The 25,930-nt window shown below is 42.7% G+C and overlaps 1 protein-coding gene across 4 annotated transcripts in view; it reads right to left on the bottom strand.

The window, feature by feature from the left end:
- Positions 1 to 25,930, bottom strand: part of MYO16 (myosin XVI) — a 388,109-nt gene that overhangs the window by 203,462 nt on the left and 158,717 nt on the right. For all 4 annotated transcript variants that reach the window (XM_083168667.1, XM_083168668.1, XM_083168666.1 and 1 more), the window contains 6 exons: positions 22,463 to 22,613; positions 16,789 to 16,899; positions 12,474 to 12,539; positions 10,940 to 11,067; positions 2,959 to 3,064; positions 238 to 355 (listed from right to left, as the gene is read on the bottom strand). In XM_083168667.1, coding sequence (XP_083024793.1) covers positions 238 to 355; positions 2,959 to 3,064; positions 10,940 to 11,067; positions 12,474 to 12,539; positions 16,789 to 16,899; positions 22,463 to 22,613 — 680 coding nt within the window. The remainder of the gene's footprint in view (positions 1 to 237; positions 356 to 2,958; positions 3,065 to 10,939; positions 11,068 to 12,473; positions 12,540 to 16,788; positions 16,900 to 22,462; positions 22,614 to 25,930) is intronic.

Genomic DNA, 25,930 nt, shown 5'->3' with positions numbered 1-25,930 from the left:
ACATGGTGGGTGCTAAAAAGCCCCCATGATGTGCCACTGATGGGTCCGATCCAACAGATTGAACCTGCAGCAGGTTTAATGTGTAGGGTCCGAACCGATGCACATGGGACTATGCATTGGGTCAGATTAGGCGTCAAACATATCCGATTGGTCAAATACAAAAAAAATTCAAATTAATAATATATTATCTATTATAGTTTGTTATTGTGCAATAAATATATATTTTACAAATCTTACCTCCTATTAAAGTTGATGTCTTTTCACAAAAATGTAGCTCAAAGAACTTTATAAAACGACTAGATACATTATTAAGTGTTGTTTTGGCATGACCAAATGCTTCTAAAATTGTATTTACCTGTAAATTAAAAAAAACATATTACGTTCATGGAAATTTAGCATCAAATATCAAACTTAAAATGTGAGCTGGAAATAATTGTTGGTTGTCTTCTTTAGGTCACTAACAGTTAGAACTCCATTTCATATTTCTAACATAACCAGTTTATGCTGTTTCTCACTTCAAAGATGATGTCACTTATAGGGGAGATTAATAGTATAGTCTCTCTTGTTAACAATGGGGATGCAGGAAAAAACAATCTGAATTCAATGACTATGGTAGGCTGTCAGGGTGACACTGCTGGACCCAACTATGGTGCTCCCATTGGGCAGCTACCTATGGGTTCCAGGAACTGAGGCCTCCTGTGTGAAAAAATTAAGGATGTCCTTGACATCCTGATGAATAGATTAATAAGTGCTGTAAAGAGGGTTAATGGATACTGAGGGTGAATGAATTAATAGGTGATTAGCCACTAGGCGGCCAATAGCGGCATTCGGGAGAAGAAACAGCAGGATGTAAACAAACATCCTGCGTCTCCTCCTGACAGTTCGCTGGTGTCGGGTGTTTGCATTTTTTTGTTTTGCCAAGACCCCGGATGCCTACATATACCGAAGAGGACGCGATCTAGGCCGGAGGACCCTTGTAATTATAATTTGCTTCCACAGGTACCCCTATGGATTTCTTCAGGACGCACCGATGGATGGACGGAGGGCTACCTACGGGCTCAAGTATCTGTATGAGTGGGCTCTGTATGTATTAAAGTTTTATTTTTCTTGTGTGTCTGTGTGTTTATTTAACTATTTGTATTACTGTGGAACTACAAGTTCCAGCGGGCCCTTTAATGCCCCACATACTAGGACTAGTGGTTCTCCAAGTCCCTGCATGCGGGGGAGGCTTGCTGGGACTCATAGTTCCACAGCCATATGAATCTATTTTATACACAATTTCATACCCCCCAACTGTCCCGCTTATCGTGGGAATGTCCCGGTATTTTGGGACTTTCCCGCATCCCTCCCGCTGCTGGCAGTGTCCCGCACCCTGTCCCGCCCCTGTGTCAGCAGATGTTGGGAGGTATGCAATTTATCAGCCCAATGCCCATAGCACAGGAAATTCTGGAGGGGGGGACCCACTCCCCTAGGACCCCTGCCCAGGCTGACCTGTCAGGGGGTAATGTTTTGGCCGTGGGACCTTATATAATAAGTGTCCCCCGGCTGTGACATTACCCTGCTGGCTGGTTGGGCCTGGTACTGGTTCTTAAAATACAGGGGACCTCTAGTAATTTTTCCCATGTATTTTGGGAACCAGGACCGGCCCTTGGGCCTGATGCTGATCTTAAAAAATCAGGGGAACACCATTCCAATTTTTCCCTGATTTATTACAACCAGGACCGGCTCTATGACCCTGGGGCTGCCTATATGAATTCATATTAGCGGCCGCATCTATGGCTGCTAATACAAATTCATACGCCATTGAAAAATATAAAGCAGTCGTATTTGACTGCTTTGTAAATTCCCCTCTGGAATACAACTATAACAGCTGTATGCATTCGTATTCATTCGTATTAAGAATACAGATACGAAAAATCGTATTTGCATTCTTAGTAAATCCCCCCCCCCCAGTGTTCCCAATTTATATTATGACACTTTACAATGCCACCACATCATAATATGCAACATTACAGTGCCCCCTGTTCATACTGTGCCACACTACAGAGTCCTTCAGATTCTATTATGCCACATTAAAGTGCCCCATTTCCTATTATGGTAACATTATAGTGCCTACCAGATTACAACAGATCATACAAAGACACATTACCGTGGCTTCAAATCTATATTTTCCACATTAAAGTGGCCTTCAGTTCAAAGTATGCCACATAATGCACCAACTATAGTGACATCCATGCTCATAACCATTTGTTTCATTACTTCATACCCTCCAACATCTGACGAACCGAAAAGGGGGCGTGGTCACTGGCAAAACCAAAATTGTGATCAACGCTTATAACTTATACTATATTATTAGTTAAAATAGTATTCTGTTTGCATTCTGATATTAAGAATACATTTTGTCCTATAGACACAAATTTACCTGGAATCCTAGAAGAGGTAGCTCCAAGTAAGCTCTAACAATACCAGGTCATTTGTTATACATGCAACAGCAGCAACACAAGTGAATATGTGGCCTAGCAAATAATCATTGCTATTATCAGATGCCAGATATTATGAAAACAACACTTCAATTATAGCCACTATAACAGGTTATTTTCTTAATACATTTAATTATCCTGAAATCCTGCTTTAGTTAACGTCAGGTACAGTGCTTCCCCGTCATCCGCTAGGCAGGCAGCCTGTGAGTGTACCTAATTAATTTCGGTGTCACTGTCACACACTGGTGTTGCCCCATTTGCCTGACAGTTCCAGCAGTGGCTGTTGTTGTCAATAAACAAGGCAAGTTGTCCAAGTAACGACAATACCTTCAAAGTAATAAAATATAGGACATTTTCTGTATATATAGTATTTCGATTTAATGTGGGGATAACATACCTTGAGCATGATCACAGTCTTTCAAATACATTGTAAATAAGCAGTAAAGGTTAGAATGCATGCATCAATATTTTAACTTACGTGCTTCATTTTAGAATGCAGTGATTTCTTGCTGGAACTGCACCTGGAGGCTAAGTGTTTAACTATGTGCTTGCAGGCTTCTGTCTTTCCGGAGCCACTTTCACCACTGTGAACAAAACATGGAAAATCGCATAAGTTTTTAAGAACACTATGTAAAAAAAACCATACACATTAACTCCTTAATTAATCCTACAGTCTGGTAATACATATTCAAACACTTCTATTATCTTAAATATTTAAAGATAGGATGGTGTATTAAAATGATAGTAGGAATATACCAAGGTCTGTAAACCGCTTTTTATTTAATTTTTTATATTGCAGAGCTTGAGAGCCACCTAGTGGCATAAAAGTAGAGTTGTATTACAAGAATTAATATATATTGAATATAAAGGCCTCCCCATACAGTAGAGTGATCCACATACAATTTGGGCTTTTTGCGATTACGGCGATCAATCAAATGAAAAGCGTCCAACTTGCATGTGATTGACAGCAGGTCCGACACGATGCACAGTCCTGTGCACATCGCTGTTGGATTGCTTTCCAGCTGGGCAGACTTGGCTGGGAACGTATGCGATATATTGCATACAAAATGGATTTTGTAATATACAACAATAATATAGTATAAATTATATTGTGACAAGTCTCATGTATGTGACTATTTCCTAAATACTTCCTGATACACAATAGACCTAAAATACAACAGAAAATACTATTTCTTTGATGGTTCAGTTTCTTTTTGAAATTCGAATGGCATGCAATAAGGTTCCAGATGCACAACAAAGTATTCACTATGCAACATTGTATGCTCTAAAAGTAATTTGTGAAGATGCTGGACCAGTGTGAAGCAGGAATGTTTCTTCATGCTAGATCAAAGTCTCCACTGCAGCTTCCGGTGATTCAAAATAAATCCCACACATCTTGTGCTTGATTTAAGGGAACCCTAAGGGCCAGGTCTGGACTGTACAGCAAATGACAAAGCCCCTGAATGCATTCATGGGTCTGAAAACCTACCACTTTCCTGGACTTGTGAGCAGGTGCATCGTTGTGATGGAGAAGGGCATCACAAGTGGGAGTTCCTAGAAGGCGCTTCCAAATGGCTTTCAGCACATACAGCAGGTTTGCCTACTAGTCTCCAGTAACGGTACACAGCTGGTCTTAGCCACAAAAACAGCCACTATCTGCTTGGCCACACTACGATCACAAAATAATTTCTGTGGCAGTGCATCTCCAACTGGAGATCATTGGGACACCTGTTGTTAGGTCTAGAGGTTGATACTGTAGATCCAGGATTCATCAACATTAATATTTTTACAGAGTTTGAGCTGCCAAACCTGGCCAGCATGTTGCAGCACTAAGTCACTCAAGCCTCCTTCTGCTGATTGGGCAGACTGCTGATGGGGCAGCCATCATGCAGAAACCTTGCTCATGCCAAGCTTTTCATAGATGCCTATCTCCTTCTCTAACTGGGCCATGGTCACCAGGTCATCCAACTCAACTATGGACCATATGGCTGCAATGTTGTCCTCAGTGAATTACATATATGTAAAAGTGAAAATAAAATGAATCATAGCTTAAATACAGATTTACTTAATATCTGCACAACACTCAAGGTTCATATTCGAGGGTTTACCCCGCAGCTAATTGATTATGTTGTGTGTGGAAAATCTATTCAATGAATTAGTCTTTTTCCCATGTGGTAATCACTTGGTAAACTGGCGTTAACTCATTTATTTCATGTAAAATGCTTCGGAGGCTGCTAGGAAAAAATACTGCCTCTGGTAATTAGCATGTGTGGTTTTCGCAGTGAATTAAACCAGGCAATGCTGACAATTAGCTGTGAGTCAAACTCTGCGGCTAATTGAGTATGTTCAAAAATCTGCAGTATTTCTAGATTTAAGCTTTTGGGACAAAAAAAAATTTAAACACAATAAAGATCAACTTTATTTAGTATAAGTTAAAAGCGTTGATCACAATTTTGGTTTAGAATTCTGTGGAATGACCTATTACCAATCTAAATACCACGTCAACATACTGTACTTGTTACACATCATTTAACCCCTGTTTAAGGTTTTTAGAGAAAAGTATATAATATGAATTGTCTTTATTGGCCACATTATGCGAAATGGACTGGTTTTAAAGTTTATTCAACACCCCAAAATTCAACATTTTGGTCTGTATTACAAATGACACTTACATAGATGTATAATTCATTATTTCAGGTTAATTCAATTGCATGCACAGGGGGCCGAAATGCCATTGCAATGTCATAGAAGCTCTGGCTATAGCAGCTAAACCTGCTCCTCAAACTTGCCAGGACTTGCTGGAGACGCCGTAATAGTGGCATATAGCCACACTTACTTGCCCAAACTTGCAGGGATGAGTTAACTAGATCAAACCCTAAAGCTTGGGAGAAAGTTCATCTTTCAGTGGGACAATGATCCCGAGCACAAGGCCAAAGCAACATTGGTGTAGTTAACCAACAAATAGGTGAATGTTTTACAATGGCCATACCTCCCAACTGTCCCAATTTTTGAAGGACAGTTCCTTTTTTGAGGGACGTTCTTGTTGTCCTATCCCCAGGCCAAAGTGTCAAATGGTGGAGAGGTTAGAGAGGAAAGGGTTGGGAGAAGCCCTGTCACTCGCTGCCAGTAGTGTCTATTCACAGGAGTCAAAGGGATTTGGAGCGTAACAGCAGCTCACAGAGTGCTGGCCGCTCCCCATAGTGACAGTAAGTGAGGGCATGACTTGCGATAGCAGCATTGACGCAAAGCCACGCTCTTTTACCAGGTGCACACCTGTTTTAGGAAGTGTGCTTCGAAGACATACGTGAGGTCCCAACCTGGAGCAAATCAGCAAGAAACATTTATCATTTACAACCAAGTGCTCGTTCTGAATTGACAGCAAAGCAAAAACAGCAAGTACTTTGTAAAAACTATGTTGCACTGCACTGAAAGATTTAAAATATACAGAAAGAATTAGATTTGAGGGGAGTGTTTACAAACTGAAATCTAGATTATGGTGCATACATACAGTAGCTGTCTCCAGCAATTATGGTCTACAGGCAAAAGCAGCCATTATCTAACATGCATACATAAATATTTTTTCCAGGTGCAAAATGATTTGCTTTGCAACAATGAGTTATTAGTAAGGCAATTTACTTTAAGATCCTACAAATTAAAAATCAGGCCCTTTCAGAGGTTCTTAGTGGCCCAAGGAAACCCAAACTGAGAAGCCCACTAACAATTTCTCTTAGAATCAAAAAAAAAAAAAATCAGTTTGTCTTTTAAATTACAGAAACATCTGTTGAATTTGTAGGTCTCTGAATAATTTTGCAAGCCACTCTACATCATTATTAATTGGCGACCTGAAACATGGTGGGCCGGCTCATGATAGAGAAGTGCTGGCATTATATCGATGTAATTGCATCATTAGGAGGGACAGGGCATGCAGGGCGGCCACACGCATGCTGGGGCCGGGATTTGTAGTTTTGATATTACTCACAAAACTACAACTCAACCTGCATTCAAAATATCCGCTAAAAATGCCAGTGTCGCTCACATTTGTTACATAAATTCAAATAAAAAATGTTGTGGAAAAAAAGATTATATTTCCTATAGAAGGAAAAAAGAAGGAAAAAAGACTATGGGTGATATTCTATGGAATGAGATTTTTTTTTGGCATTTTTTTTCGCAAAAACGGCCGAAATCGCATGTTTTTCCATTTTCGCATATTTAATGAGCTACGAAAATGTGAAAAAAGTGCGATTTTGGCCAACAAATTGGACATTCTGGAAATGCGATGGCTGTTTCTCGCAGCACATCGCATCCAGATGTTTTCACATTGAAAAGTATACAAATCGCATATTTAATGGTATGCGATTTGTATAAATGTGTCTAAAATTCGCCTAAAAATCAGACCAGGTTCTGATGGGCGAATTAGCCAGAACCCTGCACAGATCATTGAGATCTGTGCAGGGTTCTGGTGGAAAAAAAGGGTTAAACAGTTTAAAAAAAAAAAACTGCGCGGGGTCCCCCGCCAGAGCATAACCAGCCCCGGGCTCATTGAGCCGGTGCTGGTGACATAAAATCACGGTCCTGAGGAAGGAAATCCTACTCACCTGGTCCCAGGCGACGACCCCGGCATCTTCAGCTCCAGACGCGCTGCTCCCGGCTGGTACCCGCTCACGGACTGGAGAGACGCAGAGATTTTCATCTTCCGCGCCTCTCCTCAGACTGATTCTATTGGCCTAGCGCCCAATCAGGAGCCGACTTTCTCGGCTCCTGATTGGCCGCTAAACCCACGGGCTCAAGGTAGGTAAGTATCAGTATGTGTGGGCTGTGGATGTATTAAACGTTTATTTTTCTGGGTGTCAGTGTGTGTTTTATTTAACTATTTTTTGTACTGTGGAACTACAAGTGCCAGCGGGCCCTTTAATGCCCCGCATGCTGGGACTTGTGGTTCTCCAAGTCCCAGCATGCGGGGTAGGCTTGCTGGGACTCATAGTTCTACAGTATAAGACAATAGTTTTTATTCTTTTTTTTACACTTTTCATCAGCCCGATGCCCACCGCCCAGGGGCATCGGGGACAGCCCCGGACTTTCAGCATGGGCTGGTAAGTCCTGGAGGGGGGGACCCCTTCTTTGGGGGGTCCCCACTTCCCCAGGACCCCTGCCCATGCTGACCAGCCAGGGGATAATGCTTTGGCCGCGGGACCTTATATAATAAGTGTCCCCCGGCTGTGGCATTACCCTGCTGGCTGGTTGGGTCTGGTGCTGGTTCTTGAAATGCGGGGGACCCCTAGTCATTTTGTCCCCCCGTATTTTGGGAACCAGCGCCGGACCTTGAGCCTGGTGCTGGTTTCATTAAATCAAGGGGACTCCTATTTGTCGGGAACCGTGATTTTATGTCACCAGCACCGGCTCAATAAGCCCGGGGCTGGTTTTGCTCTGGCGGGGGACCCCGCGCAGTTTTTTTTTTTTTTTTTAAATTGCGATTTCCTGCAAATGTGCGATTTTCAGACCTGAAAATCGCACATTTTCAGGACTAAAGAAATCGCATCAAATCGCACCTATTCACACTATTTGGGCCGTTTTTCGCAACTCATTAAATATGCGAAAAACGGCCCAATCTTGCGATTTTCAAAAGTGCGATTAGGTGCGGTAAAAATCATGCGGTCAGATGTGCTATCAATACGAATACGAATTGCCGTAATTTCGGGATAGTAAATGTCAAAAATAAGTGTACTTCTGGATACAAATACACCTATTTTTTTACAAATTTCCTTTAGTAAATTTCCCCCAGAATGTCACCCCATATTCCCTATAGAAGGAAATATAATATTCTGAACATTACAGGTCATTATGATTAATAAAAATGTTTAGCAATTTTGCTTTGACAAATTCACTTGGCACTTAACTCCCCATAAAACTCATGTCTCTTTAATGTGGATTTCAAAATGAATAGCTGTGTCTTTCAACTGTGTTAAAAAAAATGACACAACATAGTTTTGGGATAATTGAATCCGGCCCTATAAATATTTGCTGTTTTTAGGTGCAATTGAGAAACACACAGCTAGATGGCTCTTTGAGAACTTTGTATACTGTAGTTATTGCTGCCATAACAATCTTTAATATCGTTACACTAAAAATTAGTTATATAGCTATTAGAAACAGAGGCAAGGCATCGGGGAAGCTACTTGTCGGAGCACTAGCAGGGACCAAAACGTTTCTGTACTGTACTATCCAACAGATCCCCATGACTTCGGTGTCCACACTGGTTTTCTTGCAAGGGAACTTCATTTTTATCTTACCAATATATAGAATTGTATGCATGTCACTAAGAACTGAGGCAACTTCTCAAATACTTTTATTTTTCAAGAGTTGTTCCATTATTCCATTAATACATATATTTTGGGCCTAAATTAAGTATCATACGCTGAAGTGCGAAAATCGCTATAAATGCATACAATATATATATTTAGTAACAGTCTTATATAGTGCAGCAAATTATGTTGCACTTTACAATTGGACACAGTGATAAAACAAACTGGGTAGTTACAGTCAAAATGGTAGGAGGACCTAGCTCACAAGAATACAATCCATAGGAAAATAGGCATTGATACAAGGATAGGTGTTCTCTATTGCAACACACCACTCACTCAGACCCCTCCAGACAACTTTTCCACTTTCCCCCTACACATCTCTCCCCCTCACTCATACTGTACTATCCCACATATTTCTGCCCTTCTTACAACCCGCTTCCAAACACACAGCTGTACCTCTCACCACTCACTCAGATTCCACCAAACAACTTTCCACAGCTCTGCCAGAGCAAGATGTACTAAGCCTTGAAAAGTGATAAAATGGAGAATGTTAAACCACCAACCAATCAGCTCCTACCTGTAATTTTTAAAACCCAGCCTGTGATATGGCAGTTAGGAGCTGATTGGTTGGTGGTTTATCACTCTCCATTTTTTTCACTTTTCAATCTTAGGGCATCTGGCTCTAAATCACATAGCTGTCCAATTCTTACAGAGACCTCCCCTGCCCCCCCCCCCCCCCACACACACACAAACACACAAACATGTCAGCCTTGTCAGTGTTACATCCGAAATACCCCAATATAAAGATGTCCCCTCCTTACTGACAGCACATCTCACCTTGCCACAGGATCACCGGCTGAGCTTGATTAGTGGCTCCATACTGGGAGCATGGTGAGGGAAAGCAGGAGCCATTAGTGCCATTCTGACCATACCACTCTCCCTGTGTGGAGACACTGACTTTGTGCTTCTGGCTCAGGGGTGATCTGCACTTTCCCACTACAGCCATACCGCAGGCAAAATAAGTTTACAGGATTATTGTATGTGGGTGTGCTGCCACCATATTGTCAGGTGGTCTAGATGTGGGCCCCCCAGTGTCCAGCGGGCCCATGGCAGCTGCCTTTATTACCTTGTGGAATATCCAGATCTGGTATCCAGTGTCCAAAAAATCTGATAAACACTCCGTAGATAAATAGGACTTACTAATTGTACAAATTAGGGAGAAATTCAGTAAACCTGTAGAGGCTGCACGCTGCTGGAGATGTTTAGCAGAACAGCAGTGGATAGATGCTGTGCGCATGTGCACAGAGTCTATTCACAGGAGAGAGAAGGACAGGGGGCATGCTAGCAGCCATAGAACATTGGCCACACACCCCACCGTGGCAAAAAGTGGGGCATGGCCTTGCAATCGTGGACTTTCACATAAAACCATGCCCTCCTCTCTCGAGGCCATGCCACAGAGTGGCCTTGCGGGAGTCATAGAATTAGAAAAAGTCCAAAGGCGAGCAACAAAGCTTATTAGGGGAATAGAGAATTTAAGCTATGGGGAGAGATTAAGCAATTTGGGACTATTTACATTAGAAAAGAGACGTTTAAGGGGGGACATGCTCAATATGTACAAGTATATCAAGGGCCAATATAAGGAACTGTCACGCACCCTCTTTTCTACTAGAAAGGAATCTAGGACGCGAGGGCATGAGTATAGATTAGAAGAAAAAAGATTTCATTCAGCTAGTAGAAAGAATTTCTTTACGGTCAGAACAGTCAAACTCTGGAACTCTCTTCCCGTGGTAACGGCTGGCTCATTAAATGCGTTCAAGGCAAAGTTGGACAAACATTTACTGGAAAAAAACATCCATGGGTACAAATAAGAAATATAATGTGTCTGTAAAATACCAGAACCTACCAAATCAGCAATGGATATCTATACCAGGTTGAACTAGATGGACGCAAATCTTTTTTCAGCCTTGCCTACTATGTAACTATGAGTCCCGTCTCTGGATATATGACTGTTGGGAGTTATGCATAATATCACAATTTACCCCAATAGGATTGTTACTTAAAAAGTACATTTTTATTGCTATATTACTAATATACAATGTCAAAGACAATTTAATTCACAAAACAGTGAAATGAAATATGCTAACACCATGCAGACTGTACCTTAAGATAAAACACTGAGGTCTTTTCTCTTGGAAAACCATATGGTACGCTCTCTCAGAGCATGCAAATATGTGAGGTGGGAGCGAGGAGCACAAGCGTCCAGAGGTGTTATGATATAACTGAGTGACCTAAAATGAAATAAATGGCATCCATAACTGTACATAACATAGCACATCATATGTATTTCCCTAAGTGCTATTTACATACAGTATTATGACACTGTAGTTTGCTGCCTGCAGAATCCTAGTTGCTTTGCTGCCTTGTAGAAGCGTAGCATTTGCATGTGTGTTAATAGACTCAAATGTGCTCTCTTTCACATCTAGAAAGCTAATTGCCATGTTAAGGGGGAGGTTTCTCTAATTAAACAGACAGTATAACGACTGCTCAATCTGCAGAGATGTACAGTGTTGATTCAGATTAATACACACTGGGTGACATTGAGCTGAAAGCAGCTTTCATCTCGGTAAGCCGCCCAGTATGTAGGGATGAGCGGTGAGCACTGATTTACCCTCCCACATCATCGCTGACTCGGCCGCTCATCTGCTGGTATTACCAGCAGATGAGCAACGGAGTGGACAGCTTTCCATAGAATCCTGCTATGGAAAGTCGTCCATCCATGGGAAAATCGCCAAAACGGGCAAAAACCGCTCAATCTGTATGCACTGAGCATATTTCAGCCCAGCGATTTTCCCCATCGTCTCTCACCATACATAGTGTGTTTAGGCCTTAACACTCATTTGTGGGAGATGTATCAAGGTTTAAAAAATAAATAAAGTAGAGAATTTACCAATATTAACAAATCAGCTTTTACCTGCCACTTCATAGACTGTGCTAAGTAAATGTCCGCTACTTCTCTACATTTTTTCTATGGAAGGTTCGATAAATCTCTCCTAGGTTAAACCACATCTTCAATTAAATAGGTAATTTTCTTTTTCTCTAATGTATTGTTTGTAAAGTCAGCTACAGGTTGAGTATCCCCTATCCGTGCATCCCGTATCCGAATTATTCCAAAAACCGTGTTTTTTGGAACAATTTAAAAAAAAATTCCATCTTAACCTTTTTTTAGACTTACCAAGTCCCCCGGTGTCCATGGCAGGCCTTCAGCATCCTCTCCGGTGTCTCCAGCGGTCCCAGGAGTGCTTTGTGCGAGTGCGCGCATGTACCGGTGACATCACCGGCGTGCCTGGGAACTTGCACAAAGCACTCCTGGGACCGCTGGAGATGCCGGAGACGGTGCTGAAGGCCTGCTGTGGACTCCGGGGGACAATGTGGACGCCGAGGGACCACCGGGCACCACCAGGGGACAGGTGCCTAAAAAAATGGTGCCTAAAAAAATGTTATTCCAAAAACTGGAAAATTCCCTTATCCGGAATGCTCGTGGTCGCGAGCATTTCAGATAAGGGATATTTAACCTGTATAACAAAATCAAACATAATTTCCAGTGGATAACAGAACTAAACAAAGACAGGAGTAAGAAACACACGAATGATAAGGCTCTAGGCGTCAATATAGAAATATAAGAATTAGCTCTTACCAGTGATGAATAGATTGGGAGATCTTTGTATGGGTTAACAAGCAGTAGAATATTTCCAATGTAGGTCTAGAATAAAATGTAATAAACCATTATATGTTATAGTCTTCTTGTATAATTAAAATGACTAACATTTTATTATTATACTTTATTACATAAAAAAAAAAAAAACATACAAAGAGTACATTACATTGCAATCACAGTAGTAATTGTAATTGGTACGTAAATGTATTTTATATAATTTGGAAGGGGAAAGCAAGTTAGTTTTCCGGAATCATTTATTATATAATTGTTTAGATGGACCCACTAAGTTTACCGATACCATGAGCCAAACTGACATTCATTTTCTGGATGTTAAGGTACAGTATTTATTACTAACAATGTATTTGAAACAATGCTTTACTCTCACCAAATATAGAAATACTAGTATGCCTGTTTGAAGCAAAAGCTTCGAAAGCTAGTCTGCTACCTTCTGTGTTTGTGTATGTGTAAGAAAAATATGTAGTTTCACTCAAAACACTGCCAGCAGATGGCAGTGTTTGGGAGACTCAGGGACACTAGATATATATATAGATGATGTTGTTACAAGCCCATAGTTGTCACACAGAATTAAGTGAATTAATAGTAATCCTGAAAATGCAATCATTCAGTTAAATCAATAAATTAATTTATGTGCAGGGTTTATTTTCTTAACCCTTTGAGTGCCAAGTGAATTGGTCGAAATTAGTGTGAAAATTGGCAAGCAAACATTTTTATTTATCATAATGACCTGTAATGTTTACCTTATATAGGAAATACTGTATATACTTTTTCCACAACAGTTTTTATTTGAATTTATATAACAAATGTGAGAGACGCTGGCATTTTTAGTAGATATTTTGCACATTGCTCATAATGATGTTGACACTAATTTTTTGTGCATCTCTCACAGAGATGTTAGCACTCAAAGGGCTGAACTATTGGTAGCAGCTAATACCGATGTCTTGGCTCTGGATAGAAATTTGTAAATGAATATAATCTTCCTAAAATATCTGTTAAACCCAAGTTCCTTTGGGTGAACAGGTACAATGGTGTATCACCTGTTATTAACAAAATGTCTAAAACCCACTGGTCCATTACTGAATCGGACAACAATTTGCATCTAAACAGCACAAGCCTGAAGCCGTGTTACTCATGATTTATTGGTTAAACATCTCTAGAATATATAGAAGTATTGTAAGCATGGGTGGATTAAACATTTGACCCACACATTACAATTAGGTTAAGTAGACAAATCGTTCCCCCCTACTAGAGATGGGTCGTTCACGAATGAACCAGATCTTTTGAACGGATCCCATTCAAGGACGAATGAGCCGTCGATCCCAAAAAGGTGATCCGTTTCAGTTTACAATGCATTTTCCTGATCTCAGTGCTGCCACCTGTGGCAGCTGAGATGTACTACCTCTGTAGACTGAGTACAGTGCTGTGACTACAAGTGATAGAAAGATTAGCTGCTGCCAGGGATGGCATCGGTGCAGACGCCATCGATGGTTTGGCATCGATGGTGATTCTGCACCCAGCCATCGATCAGTGTTTTTACTCGGTCATGTATATTCCACTTTTTTTTTTTAAAGCGAGCCGAGGACCCGTCTAAAAGATCTGTATCTTTTCACCGAGAGATCCGCCGGGTCCCGGCTCAGCTTAATGATCCGTTTTGGCCATCTCTACCCCCTACAGTAAAAAAAAAAGACAAGATTTGCTTGGATTCAACATATACTTTAAACACTTGCTGAGATATATATAGGAGTATGGCCTGAGAACATTTTGGTTATTATTTTTCATTGCCTGCTCACCCAGTATGTACCTTAGTGAAGTGGATTGGGATAGAACAACCTACAGATCATCAAAATGATCACAGCAGAACAGAGTATTTTAATAAGTCATAAAGCAGCTTGAATTATATCTTTAGCAACAGGTGGAGAAAATGATGTCTCACTTGGGAGAAATGAAACTTGCACTGTGCCACATTTTGTTTTATTGCTTCTTCACAATTGTCACATCATATAAATCATTAAGTAATGGCTGCTATGCACTTCCCCTGTACAGTGGTAAAAGTATACTGTTGTTTGTCAGATGAAAAACAAAACTATAATGAGCATTCTACATTTCCACGTGCTTAATAAAGAAAAGGTAATAAACATACAGTACCCATGATACTGAGATTAATATAGTTACTGTATATAGAAAAGAAAGTAAGTCAATGATGCAAACAATAAAAAGGAAAAAAGTGGAGGATAAACACAATAAATGAATAATGTAAAACATACAGCAGAAGTAGTGCAATAAGGTAGGAGAGTGGTTTAATCTACAGCCAGTATTGCATTGAATTGAGACATCGGGGGCCAAATGTAATAGGGTGAGAGTTTAGAAAGTGAGAGATTTTGGGAGAGTTTTCCCCTTGTTTTTTAAAGCAGCAATCAATTACACTGCAAAACCAGATTGATTTTGCTATGTAATTGATTGCTGCTTTAAAAAACATGGGAAAACTCTCCCAAAATCTCTCACTTTCTGAAACTCTCACCCTATTACATTTGGCCCCCGATGTAAGGCTGGCTGATAACTAATGCCCAATAACACAGACATGGGATGTTATTGATGGCTGATAAGTAAAGCACAATAAAACTCTCGCCCCTTGCTAATGTCCTCCTTGGTGGGCCCAGTGTTACTCAGAATACACAGGACCAGATTTATTAAGCTCGGTGAAGTGATAAAGTATCTGGTTTTTATCACCGGCCAATCAGCTCCTACCTGTCATTTTTCAAACCAAGCCTGTAACTTCACAGTTAGGAGCTGATTGGCTGGTGATAAAAACCAGACACTTTATCACTTCACCGAGCTTAATAAATCTACCCCTCAGACTCCAATGACCAGCCCTCAGCTGTCAGTGATGGCAGTAACTGACATTAGGCCCCCGCACCTCACTCTTGAATGTCCGCAATAGTGATAGCATGTACTTGTCACTGTCACTGCAGTAATTTGTTGATATTTAGAATCAGCTACCTCACAAAAGTTGGCAGTGATCTGAAGCACACCGGGAGTATTGCGTCCTGATGAGTTAACCTGACACATACTTGCATTGCTAATGCAGTGGTGGTAGAAAATTAGTGCTGTGGTTTGTTAATTCTCATTTGTGATGATGTTTACCAATGGTTGCTCCTACCTGACCATAGGAGGGTGGCTGCCCCTGGCTGTGCTGTCGGGTCTACCCAGCCACGTCCCTGCCACCGTCCTGAAGCCTGTACAATGCAGTTGACAGGCGCTAGGACTGGCGCATGCACAGTATCATCGGAGGTACAGCGCATGCGCATACCCTGGGCTTCTATGGGCTGCATCCGCTGCAGCCCATAGAATCCAGCTGTGTGGTAAGGCAGGGAGTGGCTTCCTACAGTAAGCCACTCCCTTCCTACAGTTTGTTTAGATACACATAAATCCATGTTTATCTAAACAAACATATTTGCATTCTTATTCACCTACAGTCATTGTTTTAACTCAGGCATGTCCAACGTTGGCCCTCCAGATGTTGTGAAACTACACATCCCAGCATGCTTTGCCACAGTTTTGCTATTAGAGAATGCTAAAACTATTGCAAAGCATGCTGAGATGTGTAGTTCCCAAACATCTGGAGGGCCAACGTTGGACATGCCTGTTTTAACTAAAGTACTGATACTTAACTATAACACATCATAAAAACATTTGTGATAACACCGCATTAAACTACACATACAGATAATATTGATTATAATACTTTACCCTATCAGTGAAACAAGGGAATGATATAGTTTAATATTTTGTTTCTTTCTCTAATTTTATTTTAATTATAACCTATAAAGATTGATTTTTTTTATTTTACACAATCCATGTATTTGCCTACTTTATCATATTGGACTACTAGAAACATTAATATATGTCATATTTCCTGATAGAAAAAGTCATAGCTTCTTCCTTTTCCATTCCAGTCAGTTGCCAATCTGTTCTTTTTGGATGAAAACTAATCAGCTTATCAACTGATTTTGTTGGATTTTCTTGAATGCCTGGACTGTAATGTAATGTGTGCAGCCAGCTATACAAAAAGTGCACACACAGCAGGTCTTACAGTACAGTACATCAGATTTTCCAATTTAACTGCAAATACAAGAGACTGGGTTGATCAGAAGTTTCATTTGCACACTTTACAGAAAACAGCTAGGCACAAACATTTGTCTCCTCTTGCGCAACTGTATTTAAAACAACACATACAGTATTTATAATCTGCATTATTAGATCATTTTTTGCCACTTACATATATCTGGTTGTTGTTGTAGCGCTTCTGAATCTCGTACAACAGGCTGCTGTCTGTGAGCTCGCTGAGAGTTGCTAAGTCGTCATTCGGGGCAGCAGGCATTAATTTGATCTAATTAAAAAAAGGATAGATTTTGCTTGTTGTGCTATTAGAACATGCTTACGCTGTCTTCCCATTACTTTAAGGCTGCTTCTATCTCGTTAGAAGAAATTGCTTGACTTGCACATAGTATATTTCACATGCGACCAGGACTACTGTACAGTTAGAAGTGGGGGTACTCTTTACCTAGCACGGCGCCCACGATTTTGATCGTGGGCATTGCAGGTAAAAAAATCGCGGGCATCGCGGCCATTGAATGCACTAAAAATCGGGTGCGACGCGACCAACGCGATGCCCGCGATTTCCCATAGGGATCAATGTTAAATTTCTCAATTGACACGATTTTACTATTCAATGCCTCAATTGACCCGATTTTTCCATAGGAAACAATGTTAAATGGCCCACAGAGGCCAAATAGGCACCCTAAAGTGAGAAATGGCCCCCACAATTGTTAACGCCACCCCACGATCAACGTCAACCCGAAGCGTAGCGAGCGCAGCGAGCCCGCGAGGGGCGGCGGTACGCGTCCTACGACCTTTTCATACCACCACTATCCACGTCGGCGTGGAGTTGAGAATAGAATAGTGTGGCGAGTGCAGTGAGCCACCGAGCCCGAAGCGTGGCGAGCGCAGCGAGCCCCGCGAGGGGACACGGATACCTTCACAGGTAAACGCGTCCCTTCGCGGGCTTCACAGGAATCCGCGGGCTTCACAGGTATCCGCGTCCGCTCGCCACGCTTCGGGCTCGGTGGCTCGCTGCGCTCGCCACACTATTCTATTCTCAACTCCACGCCGACGTGGATAGTGGGGGTATGAAAAGGTCGTAGGACGCGTACCGCCCGCCCCTCGTGGGCTCGCTGCGCTCGCCACGCTTCGGATTCACGTTGATCGTGGGGTGGCGTTAACAATTGTGGGGGCCATTTCTCACTTTAGGGTGCCTATTTGGCCTCTGTGGGCCATTTAACATTGTTTCCTATGGAAAAATCGGGTCAATTGAGGCATTGAACAGAAAAATCGGGTCAATTGAGAAATTTAACATTGAACCCTATGGGAAATCGCGGGCATCGCGTCGGTCGCGTCGCACCCGATTTTTTAGTGCATTCAATCCCCGCGATGGGCGCCGTGCTATGTAAAGAGTACCGAGTTGGGTACAACCCTCAGCAGTTTATAGACCAGCGGTTGTCACCTAAAGGACTGTATACCAGATACAACTGTACAATAACGGTTATATTTACTTGTTCCTCAGTGTGCTGGGAAACTTCATGTTGTAATGGGATCTACTGTAGGTGGCATATTTGTTTGTATAACATGTAATCACATGATATATTGGGTGGCTCTACATTGCATAAAATGGTATATGTACTAATGTAGATGTAAATGTTTCATACTATAACAAAATGTCAGAGTTTGTAGTGAATTTGTGAGCAAGTTGGTTTGTGGGCTATATGTTCCCTTCTCTTCAACACATATTTAGGGGGGTATGCAATGTGGGATCACGGCTGTCGATCCCCACTGACAGCCGTGATCCAGGCCCCTTTTGCGGTCAGATTGACTGCATAACAACAGCCGGGATTCAATGTTCTGCCTGCCGATGGGTGCAAAGGGAGCGTGGCCGCAAAAAACGGCCGTGGATTGTTGATCTGCGGCCTGGATAACGGGCAGAAAAGGCCCGACAGCTTCTGAAGTCGGGCCCGTTCTGCCGTGATCCAACATCAATGCTATAATTAATGACAGCATTGAATAGGGAGCCGCCGCTATCGGCACGTCGGAAATAGCAACAGCAGATTGCATACCCCCCCATAGGGTGGGATGTAATGCAGTCCGAGATCACCGGATGTGCCGGTTGTCGGATGATCTTGGACGTTTCTTTAAAGAGGTACTCATTTACATGATTTTGCCTTAATGATTGCACCTTAAAAAAAAAAAGTCAGAGATTGCCTGCATCCCGCAAATCCGCCGATCTCGGACTCCATTACATCCCGCCCATCATTGTACATAACAACCAGAAGGTATTGATGATTTGTCCTTCTAGTTTGTTTCTGCAATGTCCTAATTGTTCCGCTGCAACCAACTGTATAAGTCGTCTTACTATGTATACTGGATGCTATTCCCACTACCGGCAGGGCTTCATAATGTAGTATACAGTACAGGTATATTGAAATTAAGTATGTTAAATTCATCAAACTTAAATGTTATCAAGTTCAGTAGCATCGTTATCCTTATGAGGATTGCATAAGGTCCACCAAGACAGCTCTGCATGTACCTTACTTAAATGCACATGCACAGGACACATTTTGTAACGTTCACAAGAATGGCCATGTGTAATGCAAAACTGCAGAATGTAAATGCAGATAAGGAGAGACAAATACAGTCTGCCTACAATGTTCTGAATATTGCTGTTTCATTTTGCATTGCTCAGATTCTATTCACAGCATTGCTGATCTGCTACATATCACAATTCAAGTCCATCATTTCCATGGTTCTAAAGCATTTATAGGTGTCATAAATCCATCATTAACTTATTTACCATTTGCAGTTTTGTAATACACTAGCCGTAGATATTTCTCAGAATGTGCTATGACACATGGGTGTTCTGTTGCTTGCTATAAAACTCTACAAGCCTCCTGCTTGCCCTTATGCTATCCCTTACTGTACAATGAAGGGGCTTCCAGTAAGTGAAAATACGGTACTTGTTTCCTATCTGGGCGCCCAGGTTTTCTACGTACGGCACCGTACTGAAATCGGATCGCATCGCATCGTACACATACACGATATTGAACGATGCGATGCGATGCGATGCGATGCGATTTCCCATAGGAAACAATGTTAAATGGCTCAATTTAGCCAAATTATCATAGGAACAATAGTAAATGGGCCAAAAACACCCCTGAACATTGAAATGTCCCCCCAAAAGTAGTTGACGCCACCCCGCCATCAACGTGAACCCGAAGCGTGGCGAGCGCAGCGAGCCCGCGAGGGGCGGCGGTACGCGTCCTCCGACCTTTTCATGCCCTACTATCCACTAGGGCGTGGAGTGAGAATAGAATAGTGTGGCGAGCGCAGCGAGCCACCGAGCCCGAAGCGTGGCGAGCGCAGCGAGCCCCGCGAGGGGACGCGGATACCTTCACAGTTATACGCGTCCCCTCGCGGGCTTCCCAGGTGTCCATGGCGACGCGGACACCTGGGAAGCCCGCAAAGGGACGCGTTTACCTGTGAAGGTATCCGCGTCCCCTCGCGGGGCTCGCTGCGCTCGCCACGCTTCGGGCTCGGTGGCTCGCTGCGCTCGCCACACTATTCTATTCTCACTCCACGCCCTAGTGGATAGTAGGGCATGAAAAGGTCGGAGGACGCGTACCGCCGCCCCTCGCGGGCTCGCTGCGCTCGCCACGCTTCGGGTTCACGTTGATGGTGGGGTGGCGTCAACTACTTTTGGGGGGACATTTCAATGTTCAGGGGTGTTTTTGGCCCATTTACTATTGTTCCTATGATAATTTGGCTAAATTGAGCCATTTAACATTGTTTCCTATGGGAAATCGAATCGGATCGCATCGCATCGCATCGCATCGTTCAATATCGTGTATGTGTACGATGCGATGCGATCAGATTTCACTACGGAGAATAGCATGGTGCTCAATTTACTTAGTGGGCGCCCAGATAGGAAACAAGTACCGAAAATACTTTCCAGTTTTTCCTAGTTTTACATTTCTCCTAGCATTGTGCATTGTAATACTCATAAGCTTTGTGTGCAAGGAATCCTGCCTGTACATCCGCTGGGATATATGGCTTGCATGATAAGTGCCCATGTTACATCAATAACCACAGTCAGGTATACTGTCGTCCTACATTATTCTTAATAGTGTAATTTTAAAACCAAAATAAATAGAAACAAATATCTATGCAAAATGGGTAGTAAGTTGTAAGTGTTCTTCATACAATACTGGTACACAGTGGCATAAATAAAATCCATTCAGTGCAGAGTGTGCGGCTGCCATGGTGCTCAGTGGTGAGGGTTACGGAAGAGATGGTAGACAATGTCTAGGTCAACATTGACAGATGTTTGACACAAGCTTTAGGTCAACGTGGACATGTTCGACATAAATTTTTCATATGACACCATATAAGTGTACTGCTGCGCTTGCCATGCTTCAAGCATGGTGCCTCGCTGTGCTTGGCACACTTTTTTATTCTCAGTCTATGCCCACTTGGATAGTAAATTATGAAAAACCACCATCTAAAAAAAAACCTTAAGCGTGTGTCGACATTCTGTCAATGTCGACCTAGGCATTGTTGACCCAGGGACCGCATACCGTGGTCCAACGTTTACAGTCTGCCCACTGTAGAAGCCTGCTGTGAAGAGGAGGAGAAAGTCGGGGCACTCCTTAGATCAGGCATGCCCGGGCTGTCATTTCAAGCGGCTCGCAGTCTCCAGCTGGAATCGGGCAGAGCATCAAATGTGGGAAGCACAGCACGGGACACTAAAGGTGGGGCCCTGGCGAGCGCGCCTTTACCTTGCTGTTTGCTGCCGTCCACCACAGTCAGATGTGTTTGGCGTCCTACCCCTGCTGCTGCAATCGTATATCTACAATCACAGTGACAGCAAGGGGGAAGCTTGCTCCCGTAACATGCAGAGCGGAGGAGGGCAGCAGCGGGAGCCCAAGCATCTCCTGTCCTTGCAGTTCCTGCTTTGACTCTCCATCCTCTGGCTCACACAAGGGGCTGGGAAACATACAGAGAAGGGAGGGGGCAGAGTGGGGGACATACAGTGAAGGAGGGTCAGGCTGGGGGACATACACTGAATGGAGGCAGTGATGGCCATTCAGAGAAGAGGGAGCAGGGGCAGGCTGGGGGACATACAGTGAATGGGGGCAAAGTGAGGTACATAGTGAATGGAGGTTATACAGTGAATGGGAGTCATACAGTGATTGGAGGGTCAGGCTTTGGGACTTACAATGAATGGAGGCATTGATGGACATTAAGAGAAGGGGGGCAGGCTGGAGGACAGAGTGAATGGGTGCAGAGTGGGGAACATACAGTGAATGGGGGACATACAGTGAAGGAGGGGCAGGCTGGGGGACATACAGTGAATGGGGGCATGCTGGGGGAAATAGAGTGAAGGGGCAGGCTGGGGGACATAGAGTGAATGGGGGCAGAGTGGGGGACCATTCTGATGTGATTAATGATTCAAAGAATGTCAGGCTGAATGGTCGGCCCCCACACATTTACACTTCACCAAATCTGGCCCTCGTCGCAAAAAGTTTGGACACCCCTGCCTTAGATGATGCTTTGTAGTCCAGAAATTGCTTTTTACACCCCCGCTAGTATATGTAGTAATATGTGTGACTGAATCATCTACAAAAGATGGATTAGTAAAATGGATATTATTTTGCTACAAGAAACATCAATAATGTTGCTCATTTAGCAGGGGGCAGGATATAATCTCCAATCTGTAGGATCCAGAGAGAGGCACTGTGATAAAAATGACGCTGGTGGGAAGAAGCTTCCTAAAATAAGCTGATACAACATTTAATCTGTTTTCCGCTTCTATTATTTTTGTTGTGCTCTTGTAGCCACATTACCTGTTCCAATTTAGCAGAGCAATTCATAGTGGTTCGTTCCGGAGCACTGTCTTGTGAGTAATTCTTGCTTAATGTCTTTGCAGAGTCTTTGAACATTGTGTCTTTTTCCAGCAAACTATCTTGCTTTGCAATTGGCAATGCCAATGGACGTCTGTAAAAAAAAAAAAAAAACATAAATATGGGATAAATGGAAAAAAAAGATAACTGAAATTAGTTCAGCCAGTCTCCCTAGAATAGAAGCAATTAACATAGAGGATTGTAGATTAACATATGTTCTGAATGGAAAAAAAAGTACAGCTAGTGATATTTAAAATTCAATTCAGTACTAGCTATGCAAAAAATGCAGACGTAGGCAGAATAATCATGAGATTCGATTTTGCAAGGAAAACAGATCAATAAGCAATCTAGAAGTTTTTCACTGAATTTACAGGTGAACGAGAATCTAATAGAGAGACAAAGGATTTTTCTAACCTTTCAAGCAACACAATACATGATCTAAAAGCAATAGTTCAATGGTTATTGAATCTTGACACCTATTCTGTAACTATATATTATACAAACTGTTACATGCTGGTGAATGGACGGCTGCTCCGTACACTGAAGCGTTAGTTAACCTAGAGAAGTGTTTCATAGCCACATATACTGGAGCATACATTGCACAAGTAGGTCAGGATATGACTTATACAATTCCTCACATCAAGCTAATGAGAAGCTTAATGTTATTAGAAGGCAGCTCTTTGATAAGCAATATTGTCAGTAATACAAACAACATTTAGAAGAATTCGGGCAAAACTGATGCCTGTACCACTGTTTGTTTGTTTTTATTTCATATGCACAATTGAATTCCCCCCATAGAGTATATACATGGTACACAATCTTCAATTGAAGAATACAATTAAAATCTGTTCTGTTAAAAATTCCCTTTGCCTTGCAGTTGGCATCAATATCTAGAATTTCTATAGTCAAACTTTGACCAAAGTATTCCTAGTCCTGCCCACATCCATGATAAATCCTTTGAACCAGAAGCTGTGGCACCTCTACAAAAACTCCCCAAGGACTTACAAGAGCTGTCAAAGTGGAAGGACCCAGAAGCTGAAAACAAAATGTGCTCAGAAAGATGGAAAAATAAACTAAGCAGTGGTTGTTTGCGGAGAACCCAGAAAAAGATAAAGGAGCAGTTAGGGCATGCTGTGAGAGAGTGAGGAGGCTGAGAGAGGGCTCCAAAAGAAATGCATGCAGAGAGGAGCAGCAGTGCTGAGCAGCATTTGTGAGAGACTGCGTGCAGGGAATCACACTGTCCCCACTTGTTGGACTGCTGCAGTGTGTGTGAATCAGGATGTTATTGGGAGGACAGAGAACAGGATTGTCAGTGATCTAATTCAGAGGTGGAGTAGAACTGTCCAGGACTCGTGTAATCAAAATACCCGGCTCTGTACTGTAGTGAAGTGTAATCTACCACGCTGACATGTAACACACACACTGAAAGTGATACAGTGCTCATCTTCAATATTAGTGCAGAATAAGTGAAGGAACTTACTTCATGTCAGGCTGTTACTTTCAAGATAGACTTTTATTGGTGACTCACCTATTGTAATAGAGATAACTTTATGAAGATCAAGAGATTCAAGAAGTGACTGTTTTCACGGAGCCAGGGCCGGCTCTACCACTAGGCAGCTTTAGGCAGCTGCCTAGGGCGCCAGGATCTAGGGGGGCGCCACCAAGTCTGCCTATCAAAAAATCAATGATGTCTGTGAGGATCCTTGTTGTACTTAATGCAGGTGGCTGCTGTGGAACCTCTAAGACCTCATCTCCATACTTGAGGCATACTTCCCTACGTTACTGCCCACTCTTCCTGTACTCTTTTATGTGTGGCAAAGGGGAGGGTGCTGGGGGCCTCCATGGAAAGCAGTAGTCTTACCCACCTTCCTGGGGGGCTGGGTGGACCACAACATTTTTGGGAGGCTACCTGCCATTCCAGAATGTTAGGCAAGTATGCATTAAGGGGTTGGAAAATGGTTATTGGTAACAGTATGGGGGGGGGAGGCAGTAGGTTGAAGTTTTGCCTAGGGTGCTTCGAAGCCTTACACCGGCCCTGCACGGAGCAGCATGAGTAGTAGCCTAAGGTTACCAGAATATCCAGATGATGGGGACATTTTCTAACTAGGCCAATGCACGAGGCCACTGCATATCATTCTCCCATCTCTGTCCCACCTACTAACCTCTCTCCATCTCCAGCGCCAAGATGGTATTCTGCCACGTTCTTGTCCTGCACCTTGACATTATAATGTCAAACAAAGGGTGGAAAAGCACACCCTGGTGCATCTTATCAATGCCACAGATGGTTCTACAGGCTGCGGAGTGCATGCCCGCAGCATCCTTCGGAGGTGTGCCAGTTAAGGTGCGATCCCTAGAGACCATTACCCGAAACTGCACACTAAGGTCAAACTGGCCCACATGTATACAGGAGAACTCCCCAGTGGGTGCCACTGCCTCTTCCTCTAATGTCGGGTTTCAGACAGTACAAATTATATGTACGTATTTGTCAAATTAATATATGTCATATTATACATTGTTTTTGACTACAGTTAGAGATGTTTCCTTGTACAGTACATCATTGCAGCAGTCACGCCAGATCCCAGGAGACTGTGCTAGCATCAGGCATCATTTTTTGCTACAGTATCCAAGTTGAATGTAGGCTATTTATAATGGTTTGGCCAATCATCTTTAATAAATGCCTACACCTCTTAAGCATAGGAACCCACCACTACATTCCCCAGGTGGGTCCTTCATGTCCCAGTCAGGCATTGCTGCACAGTGCAGTTCACCGATATTCACCCTACTCTCTATTTGTTTCTCATCCCTGACCCCTTATCCCCCTCTAGAAGGAGATCGCCACCTCCACCCATCCCACTCATATGCACTAATAATAATGCACTGGCAACATTGTGAGCAGACTCTCCTATCAGTGGGAGTGGGGGAGGCTCTGGGCACCGACAGAAGGGTCTGATTTCACTGCGGTTCTGCATCCTCACTGCAAAGAAGATTAAACATAGTTTGGAGAGAAACAAAGTGCAGAGAGCTAAAGCACTAACTAATCAGCTCCTGACATTTATAAAATAACAGAAGCTATTTTATCTCTTTCCAATCTTTGATGAATTTTCCCCTAGTAGGGACCAAAGTATTGAAAACATCACCAGCAAGGAGAATAATACCCATTCCTTTTAAACTAACAGGACCCTTTGAATACCAACCCACACAATAGTGAGCAGCCAGGGGCACCGATAGCGCTGCCGGTACCTGGTTGAAAAGGGGGCATTGCCAATGGGAGGGGGCGTGGTTACACCTCACTAAAAAAATTAAGCATGGAGTGCGGGAGGCCAGGTAGGACAATTGCTCAGGGATAGGGAGGACAAACTGCTGCTGCCTCTCTCCCCCAATCATCACACGGCACTGAGCAACACGGGCTGG

Source organism: Crinia signifera, chromosome 2 (genome assembly GCF_055691185.1).
Source record: "Crinia signifera chromosome 2, ASM5569118v1, whole genome shotgun sequence".
In the NCBI taxonomy this organism is placed as follows: domain Eukaryota; kingdom Metazoa; phylum Chordata; class Amphibia; order Anura; family Myobatrachidae; genus Crinia; species Crinia signifera.
This window is presented reverse-complemented; position numbering and strand designations above follow the sequence as displayed.